General features: G+C 41.0%; 1 protein-coding gene across 1 annotated transcript; it reads left to right on the top strand.

The window, feature by feature from the left end:
* Positions 1 to 4,438: 4,438 nt before the first annotated feature.
* Positions 4,439 to 8,400, top strand: LOC116400755 (monocarboxylate transporter 1-like). Its single transcript, XM_031878770.1, has 4 exons — positions 4,439 to 4,655; positions 6,916 to 7,059; positions 7,289 to 8,062; positions 8,177 to 8,400. The coding sequence occupies exons 1-4, from the start codon at positions 4,439 to 4,441 to the stop codon at positions 8,398 to 8,400; spliced, it is 1,359 nt and encodes a 452-aa protein (XP_031734630.1).
* Positions 8,401 to 10,643: the final 2,243 nt, after the last annotated feature.

Below are 10,643 nucleotides of genomic sequence, written 5' to 3'. Positions count from 1 at the left end.
AGATAACGTCTGGAGTATCTGTGAAACATATGCAGCGATTTATATTTCATTCCATGCATATTCAGAGACGCTCAGTCCCATTCAATGATGTCTGCAGCGTGTTAACGTGCCTCCGAGACCGCTGTTTATCTGCAGAGCTCATCTGGCCCTGTTGGAGAGCTCCTGCCAAGGTAAGACACTTGACACACAGACACTATGCACTTCTAATGTCTAACAGACGTCCCTTTAAAAGCAATTGCTTGCATAAGTAGGCTATTTTCAGTTTGGATACTCGTGAAAGATGTGTTGCTTTGTCAGTGTTCTAACAATACAGTACTCACTACGCCAGTGTGTGATTTCCCTGAGCAAATATTTAACAAGCTTCCCTCATCTATAATTAATCAGACAAATTCACCAGGTCTAATAAGCGGTATTAGAAACCTGGGGTCGTAAAAGACCCCGAGCATGGCTGCAGGGAGAATGAATGAAAACTCTTTGGCTCGAAGCACAAACATTAAGCCAAAGATGTAAAATGTAATGTTCATTCAACACTATTCCGGTTGTTTCTGCTGTGATTCCATTCAACTTTAGCATCTATTTTGACTGTTTGATTCAGTGTAATCTGAATAAATAAAGAAGAAGAAACGTTGAATGTTAAAAAGTGGGGGGCCTTGAATGCACCACACGGATGGTGTTTCTATATGGAGCAGTGCTTTGCCTCAGTCGTCCATCAGCTAATGATGGTCAAGTCAAGCAACAGGGTTTCATCGCTTCACATAACAAGCTCAGGGTGTCGAACAGTGACCCGTGTTAGTCAAATGAATTCCAAAGAACATTGTTTCTTTTTGCAGTAGCACCAGCTCTTCTTGTGTCTCTATTGTTCTCTGCTGAACAGACCCTGGTTTGTGCTGGAATGTCTGCGTTGTCAAGTGGCACTTTGACTGCTTTATTTAGATCTTTACAGTGTGACGGGGGTTAGCGTAGATGCCTCTGCCCATATGTCTACTTATTTCATTCTCCGATACCTGGCTTAAATGAATCAACTCTGCAGTTTTTCGCTCAATTGCTTGATAATTTTCCCTCCATTATAGAGCTAAGCGATCAATCCTTAGTGTGAAATTATCCGGTTTATTCATTATTCCTGCGGTTTTGATGTTTTATCTGGAGCCCTGTCTGTCTCAACTCATTCCTCCATTCATCATCTGATGTCAACCACTGAATTTTTCATTCTTTAAAATAACAGCGCCGTCTCTGCAGCCAGTTAAGAACATATGCCCGGCACACTGTCCTATTTGAGAGGCAGCCTTCTGGATGCGTAGTGGGTATTTTCAAACAGTGAAAGTCTTTTGGCTGACCTTTTCGTGTAATTGTGCAGGTCATCCGTTTCAAGAGTGGGAGACGTGACGGGTGTGAACCGAAGCGACATCCAGCTCTTTTACTTCACAAAAATCATGTTCATACTTTAATGTAGCCTTCGTCAGACAACATAGATACAAAGTAAAGCTTCAACAAAAAAAACAGAGACAGAGGAATGTTCTTTGAAACCAGGAGGAGGAGGTTGAGGAACAACAGCTCGTAGGTGTATCAGCTGTGCTAAATAACATCAATTAGGCTAATGTTGTCACAGGAATAGACAGTGGTGATTTCTAACCAACCTAATCATTTTAATTTAATGCATTTAATGTCGTGGAAGGATGTTACAGATTGTTATAGTCTAAATAACGTTGTACTTCCTTCTTAGGTCAGAGAAATGCTCGTTGATTTCCCGACCTTCAGTCTTTATGCTAAGCTAGGCTAGCTACCCAAGACAAGTACTCAACACACAGATTGATATCAACCTTTTCTAAGCATGTACAAGCATAGTTCACCAAATGGTTAACTTTAAAGTCGTCTTTGTCATTAGCAAGCATAAACCTTTCCTGGTCTGAAAGCTTCTAGCTTAGTGCAGTTGGTATGTGTTGGTATGTGCTGGTATGTGTTGGTATGTGTTGGTATGTATTGGTATGTGTTGGTATGTGTTGGTATGTATTCGTATTTCTTACAAATGAGGAGGCTGTGACACTGTTACGTTGCTTCAGCTGTTGTTCCTGACAATTGCACTTCCTCGTTGATGGTGTTAAAGTAAAAGTCTGTAACATTTATAAACATAATTTATATGCAAATATAATTTGTTACACCTAGGTGGCTACTATCTAATTATTCTAAGTGACCCTTAATATCTGTATGAAAGGCAGAAGCTCTTATTTCACCTCCACTACCTATTGCATGTGTAGAATAATGCAGGAGGCACATTTACAGCTGCATAGCAGCAGCTAAAATCCCAGCTCAATAAAATAAAAAAGTTCTTTAGCACATTAAATATTCACTACTCGCCGCACACACTTGGCTTATCCAATACGTTTTCAGAGCACTAAACCAATTCATCAACCAAATCAAGTCCTCCTTGGCTGAAAAACACTATATCATCACCCACTCCTGAGCGTAGCCCTGAGCTATGCAACAATGTGAATTCTTCTAGGGTTCATGGTCTGATCGATGTTTTCTCTGGATAGTCTCCCCTGTGTAAACAATACAGTAAGTTGTTTGACTCTTATTCATCACCTCTAAAGTGAGGCGGTGGGATCTCAGCGGGTGGGAGCTCAGTAAATACATGCAGAGAACAACTCAAAGCAAAGCAAGGCCAAAAATCGGCATGCCTAATCCCCAACTCTCTCTTATCGAGTTGGGGAAATATTTTGAGACAAATCTGAACTCTTTCCAAAAACGCATGTGGGCGCCAGCAAAGCAGAGGTACTCAGAGGTACTTATAGGTCAGAGGAGGGCATGTACTGCATTTTGCACATGTTATAGGGGAATTTATACAGTAAGTTTGGTCAGTTAGTGCTGAAGATGAGGCACACAGATGTAAAAAGACAAAATATAGCAATCGGCATAGATATCTTCTACATAGGAGGTGAAATAATTTTAAAAGAGGCCAAAATGTGACAACTGGGAGTTAAAAAGATAAAAAATGTGTCTACAGTTGAAGAAGAATTAAAGGGTGGAAACAGTTACACTTTTGCAGAAGGGATTGTGTTATTCTTTCCACTCATTTTCTTTCATTGTCTCTCCTCAGCTTTGAAACATTTTCAAAACAGCAACTCTTCTCAGCTTTGTATCAGATTTACAAATGAAAACCTTCAGCAACAGTTAAACTGGAATTTCTTCATGGTCATTGAAACACAACATGCACACCTTTGTAGGAGGAACCTAAGAGTTATGAGGGGATTTACTGGGGGGGAAGCTAAAGAAATACATATATTAGTCACCTTAAGGTTTACGAAATGAAACTAAAGTGGAGATTCGTTGAACTTTGAAAATAGCAAAAATGGATCCCATCTGAACTGCAGATTCTTTTCTACCATCATGGAGATGGTCAAGGGCGAGTCTGTCGGCATGCAGATGCACAGCCAATAAGAGCTGCTGTTATATAACCAAACAGACTATATATTAACAGTCTAACTAACAATATTTAGAGACCTTTGCCACAGAAGACACCTCAAGTGAACTGTTAAGGATTCAGAGTAGGCAAACGGAGAAGTAAATGTTAATTAAATCAATTGGTTAAAAAAAAATCTTAGTTTTACTTTCTTTTTTGACACCAGTATAAAACGTCTTTGTAAATTCAGCAGTAACATTGATGTTATACTTGTCATAAAATTGATTCATTATGTTTTTAGTTTCTTTAATACCACTTTTTTATTATCCAATTAGATATCTGTGGATGAACAGCTTTACAACCACTTGCAAGACTCCTTATGTGTGACAAGATCATCTTGAGCACTAAGTTAAACTGTTGCTGACGTTTTCCATTCACAGAGTAGACACAAAAATGTTCTAGAGCTGTTGATGTCAAATGTTTCAAAGCTGAGGACAAAATATCAAGTATAATTATGATGATACACTTTATTTATACAGCACCTTTCATACAGGTGGGAGTAGTTCAAAGTGATTTACAGCGATGTGAAGAAAAAAGAGAATATATAAAAACAGATTAAAATGTGAAAATACTGCACGATAAAACCAAGCGATAAAACAAAAGAAGGCACTAGAACAATAAAACATGTAAAATATATATAAAACAAAAGAAAAGCGACAGCTAGTTAAAGGCAAAATGGAATAAATAAGTTTTCAATTGTCTTTTAAAAATGAGCTTCCCTCTCTTATAGCCTTGAGTAGGTACGGTAATAGTCTTATTATAAGAAGGCTGAGCTGCCGATTTGCTTATTAAAGTGATAGTTTTAATTTTTTTTAAAGTCAGCGGAGGATCTAAGTGGCTGTGAAGGGTTATAAAAAGAATAATTAGTTATGTGGGCCGGTAACCAAAACTATGTTCTTTGCTGTTTTGTTCTCTCCCGAACAGATCTTCATCTCTGTGAAACGTGTCGAATTTGAAGCAGGGTTGGTTCTGTGACTGAACATGGCGCCCGCCGTCGGTGGTCCTCAAGGCTCCCCACCACCCGAGGGTAGCTGGGGATGGATGGTGGTTGTCGGGGCCTTCATCTCGATTGGCTTCTCCTACGCGTTCCCCAAGTCCATCACTGTCTTCTTCAAAGATATAGAGGTGATCTTCGATGTGACCAGCAGCCAGGTGTCCTGGATCTCTTCCATCATGTTAGCGTGCATGTACGGCGGAGGTGAGCCACGACCCAGAATTCAACCCGTGAACCGCTGCCTCACACTTGACATTCAGCACATAAAGACGATTTATAGATGGAGTCAGTCTCCGGCTCTTAGCACAACTTGTAAAAGATTTACTCCTGGAGTGTTAAAATGCCGATCCCATTGCTCAAGTACAGACTTGCTTTGTAGCCTAAGTCTGTCCACAAAGAGGCCACAGATCCTCACAATTATAGTCAATCAAACATTTCATACTGAGCTAAGACAACACACTGTAACTCCTCTGTTGAACATTTGCTCACCAAAAGTACATTATCTGTCTCTGGAACACATGAATGGGTTTTTTTAGCTGTGTTCCTGCACTGATGAGGTGAATTATCTCATCAGTCAGGTGACTGAAACGCTCTATTCATGTGCGTGATATTCAACACGGAGAGAACCGAGTTCAAAGGAGCTCCCCTCGTCCCTCAAGACCGTCTGCTCTGAAATCAAACCGCCGCACTTCTCTTTTCTTGTGATAAACTGGGAAAAAAATGATGACTTGGGAATCTTTTTCTAATCTCAGGGAAGTTTTTTGGAAAGTTGCTGTAGTGTGCCAAAGTGATGTGAAGTGGAAAATATTAACAACGTATACAACTGTACATCACATTTTCTCTCAAATATATTTACAAGATCTGCAAGCAATAAAATATAAGTGGACACAGTATCTTATTGCTAGTATTGCAGAATGTTGAACATATTACTTGTGTAAAAGCAAGTTGCAAGTTACAGTACTGCACGTCAAAGGCCAGCAAGACTTCATGTCCGAGTTAAGCCCTCATTACTGTACAAAGTAAGTACGTTAACAGAACCAACGCTGCTTATTGTTCAGCAGCACATTCCCTGCAATGACTAAAGGTCACAGAGTTGCTCTCTGCGAACATCCGATTGTTCTTCATTCGTCTGCCACTTCACAGTGTGGTGTTCAGTAGCAGTGTTTATTAGCTTGGGTGGCTTTACACACCTTTTCTCAAGGCTGTAAAAGAGAGATATGCGCCTGTTCTGACAAGTTACGAGTCCCATTGGACTCAACATGCATATTCAGGTGTCACATTGTCAATTAATTCAAATGTTGAGATGTAAATATGCACAGATGAAAGCAAGCTATGCATGGTAATTGAAAGCTAAGTGATGGAATGTTTGTCCGCGCCGTGAGCAGATGACAGCTGCGTCAGTTATCGTACGATAAACATTCCGAGCACATCAGCGGGAGAAGTTCGTTAACAACCTACTGTTGCGCACCTCTGTACTCCTTCAATGTTTGATTCATTACATTCATAATATTCTACATTGGTTCGTATCCAACCTTTTTATCCCGAGCAACCCTCCCTGCAAGGCGGAAAGAAAGAACTCATTGTTAGTGTGGAGACCGGCTGCATTACAATTTAAAAACCCTTTGTCTTGCACCGTGCTGGCAAATGAGTCTGGACAACCTCTAAACAAAAACTGTCAGTTTCTATTTAGGTCCGTTGGGTCGTGCAGGGATTTGGCAGGAAGGCAGAAGTGTCTTCCGTGTGGGTCCTCATACTCATTTAGGTCCCTTGTTAGACGCCGAGGATGGAGATGGTGTTTCTGCGACGTGAACCCTCCGCACATTTTAGTCATTTGTTTACAAGTCATACTGATTTTCCTGAAATTGATGTTGAATCCAAGGTGCGTGCATATTAATAAGTTGATTTACTGTTCTGTTCTGACATTCTGTCACTTTTTCTTTGGAACTAATGTACCAGGTGCTAAAATTGGAAAAAAATGTACGTAATAAGATACCAGTTTTCATTTTACCCCCCCACACACACACACACACACACACACACACACACACACACACACACACCAGTCCCTTCAACTCCCCCCAATCAAACACACACACTTATACACTCACCCACTCATCTAAAGTGAGCTTCTTCCAATAATCATTTCAAATGCATTTAGAGTTCATTCAAGAAGAATCCACCAACAAATTATTCCTCTGTCAATTTGTATGAATCTCTGAAACAAATAAATGCTTATTTCATTAGCGCCGTCATGGTTTTTCTGACACATCGCATTATTAATGGCACGAGAACACATCTACTGCAGTGCAGCACTGACTAAAATGATTGCAGAAGTTGTTTGAATTGCCAGGAGCCACAGCTGTGGCACTGGAGCCCTCTGGTGGTAAAATAGAGGCCTGTGCATTGACGATTGCATAGAAATCTCCATCGTTCAGCTTTTAATATCAGTGTGTTTGCTCTTCAGTTCCAATCAGCAGCATCCTGGTGAATAAATATGGAAGCCATCCTGTTATGACAGCGGGAGGATGCCTGTCTGGAACGGGCCTCATTGCTGCCTCTTTCTGCAATTCTGTTCAAGCACTGTACCTATGTATTGGTGTGGTGGGAGGTACCCAATTTAACTTTCTATATTTCTAAGTTTGGTCATGAGTCACTTTCTTTGTTTCTTTTTTTTTTTTTTTACTGCGCACTGTTGCCATCTAGTGTTCTTCCAAAAGTAAAAATACCAGGAAATAATCTCCAAACAGTTTAATGCTCAAATCCCTTTTATTTCAACTCGTATACTGTATTTATAGATGTCAAATACACTCACAGGTTTTTCTTATTGATTATTTTAGGTTTAGGATTGGCCTTCAATCTGAACCCTGCCCTCACCATGATTGGAAAGTACTTCTACAATAAGTGGCCCATTGCTAATGGCATTGCTATGGCTGGCAGCCCCGTCTTCTTGTCCACTATGGCTCCTATAAACACCTGGCTTTTTGACAAGTTCGGCTGGAGAGGAAGCTTCTTGATCCTGGGCGGCCTGCTGTTCAACTGCTGTGTCGCTGGTTCCCTCATGCGTCCCATAGGACCCAAACCCAAAACTGCAGAGAAGAGCACAGAGAAGAGGACTGTAGTGTCGACCATTAACAGCTTCATCGACCTCTCTCTGTTCAAGCACCGGGGCTTTGTGCTCTATATTGTGGGCAACATTGTCATGTTTTTCGGTCTCTTCGCGCCGCTGGTGTTCCTCAATAATTATGCAAAGAGTAAAGACATCCCTAAAGACAAGGCAGCTTTCTTACTGTCTGTGCTGGCTTTTGTGGACATGGTCGCCCGGCCCTTAATGGGCATTGTGGCTAACACCAAGTGGATTTGGCCCAGAATACAGTACTTCTTCGCTGCCTCGGTGCTGTACAACGGTGTTTGCCACGTTCTAGCACCAATGTCGGTAAACTACAAAGGCTTTGTGATTTATACCATTTTCTTTGGGTTTGCTTTCGGCTGGCTGAGCTCGGTGCTGTTTGAGACCCTGATGGACCTGGTGGGAGCCCAGCGCTTCTCCAGTGCCGTCGGGCTGGTCACCATTTTGGAGTGTGGTCCTGTGTTGTTGGGACCCCCTTTGCTTGGTGAGTACATCGCCTTCTAAATGAACTTCCAAGTTCACCGTCACCAATTTTAATTTATTACCTTGTCTCGACGGTGACTAAAGAATCATGCGATGTGACTTTTTCTCCTCACAGGGAAGTTCAAAGACGTGTATCACACATACCAGGGCTGCGGCATCCTCCTCTTCGTCTCCAGTTTCATCCTGTTTGCGTGGATGGGACTCAACTATCACCTGTTGGCCAAAGAGAAGAAAGAGGAGGAGAGTAGGGCCAGGGTGGGAAGCAGAGAACAAAACTCCAACAGGGATATTGCTGCCAAGGAGATGGCAGAGGCGAGGAACACAGAAGACACTGTCTAATATTCTGTACCATGTTATTTGACATTTTTGTTCAATTGAATCTTGTCAGTGAGGCATTTAGACCAAGCCCTTTAAACTCTGATATTCATAGGGACTGTTATATGTGTTGGGTAGACTATTTAGGTTTGCTTAAGCTTCTCAGATGGTATCACTATAACCTTCCTGCAGCACACAATTTCAGGTATTTTAATGTTCTAAAATGGAGCTCAGATAATAACATTTTTTAATAAGGAACATGCAAAGTGCAGTGCTCAATTTAAAAAAAAGAAAATAAGTAATTGCAAACATTCTCTGTGAAAGTGCATTAATTATAGTATTCCCCTCACCATGCTTGCCACACCATCAAACACATTTATAAGAACTATTTCCTGTTCTCAAGGACCGTCTGGCTCTGTGCATTTTTGGCCACGAACAAACGTCGAAAAACATGCATAAAATAAAATAAAAACTTAAATACTACACATGTAGCAATATAGGCTATTTGTGCGGAAATTGAGCCGTATCTGCCGATGCAGACTTGTTGTTTAGTTACAGCAGGTGATACCCAAGGCTCCAGATTTGTTTTTTCACCACCACCATGAAAAACCATTTCAACCACAGTCAACCCAAAGTCAAAGTAAACGGCCACAAATTCTTAATGGTATCCTTCTTCTTTTGTATTGCCAATCTGTAGTGGTTATTTGCATTTGTATTTTTAGTGACAAAAAAAACTTGGCATTAGTAGCATTATTTATGCATTATCAGCTGCTTAGAGGTAGTGTTAGGAAATCACACATGTGATAACTTTCATCTTTTCTCGCCAAATACTACAATATACAAGATTCATTTGAACACATCATGACAGCGTTATAATTTACCTTTTGTCAGCACTGATTTTTACTGAAAGCATTACTTGATCGCCTCATAATGTAACTCAATGAAACCTCCATACATTAGCGGTTAGCTCCGGTGCTGCTAACGTTACGTCAGTGGCGGGCTGTCAGGGCCTGCAAGGCCTTCTCTGCTGGCCTAAACAGAATCACAAAGTTATGGCTATTTTATAATTGAATCATTTTTCTTAAATACACTACATGTATTATAATTTATAAAAAATATTTTTCCCATTATCTTATTTTCTTACTCAGACAGCGATTTTCTTACTCAGACAGCTACTGTGTTCCTCAGTTGCTCTGCTTCCAGTGCAGCTTGTTTTAAGTAGAGCTTTTATCCAATCAGATTTCACCTCTGTGTCTCTAGGTAAGAAGAGAGGCCCTAGGCCTGCAGACTCACAAGTGAATCCCTTTGCAGTTTAAGTGAATGGGGACGATATTGTTGATTGTCATAGTCTTCAACCAATCAGATCTTTAGTTTGACATGTTGGGCGTATTCTTTGACGTGTCATAGCCTGCTAGCTGGCCTACAAGTACGTGATTGGTCAGTGGGCTAGCCTGGCATGTTGGGCGGTGACAATCCCAATATCTGCTGCCTCTGCCGAGCAGACATTTTCAGCCCTCAAACGCATTAAAATGTATTCAAGAAATACAACTGGGGAGGCTCGACTGTCTTCACTGGCGTCCATGAATGGAGAAGGACTTCTTACTGGAACTAAAACGCACGGATGTACTGAACAACCGTGAGATTAAACTCTTTATTAACAAAGAAATGAGGATGCACTTTGTCTTTAAATAGTGAACGTTTGTTTCTACATCTGCAGTAGCTTTAATATGCTTGTTTATATATATTATTATTTGTACAACTTGTTTTTATGAAGATTTTGTTTGGTTTTATATGTGAGAGGAACCATTGTTACGTCCAATGTTGCTCTGGGGACATATTTAGCCGGTGCCAGTGTTGGCAATTTGGCGACTTTCTAGCTAAATCTTGCGACTTCCCAAACCCTCATGGCGACTTTTTTTTGTCAAAAGCTACTAGTGACAAATCTAGCGACTTGTTCTGGTGTTATTGGAGAATTTTCTGGTGTTTTGACGTTAAAGCACATACGTTACGCAGCGGGTGCTGCCGTGAGCCCCTCCGCCGACGCCCACAGAAGCCTCGCGCTGCAGTCAGAGCAGAGAGGAGACGCACTCTCGGCAGATAGTGTATCTACAGGTGTTGGCTTCATTTTTAAACGAAACAAATAATAACCGTAGCTGTATTCCAACATGTTGTAGCAATATCAGGGATTGGCAAATAGAAAGCATTAATGCCGACATCTCGATCGCATATTTTGTCTCAGTAACGGTCGACAACGCTTGTCATTAAAA

The sequence above is a fragment of the Anarrhichthys ocellatus genome, unplaced genomic scaffold, assembly GCF_004355925.1.
Source record: "Anarrhichthys ocellatus isolate YVR2014 unplaced genomic scaffold, GSC_Weel_1.0 scaffold199, whole genome shotgun sequence".
Classification (NCBI taxonomy): Eukaryota; Metazoa; Chordata; class Actinopteri; order Perciformes; family Anarhichadidae; genus Anarrhichthys; species Anarrhichthys ocellatus.
This window is presented reverse-complemented; position numbering and strand designations above follow the sequence as displayed.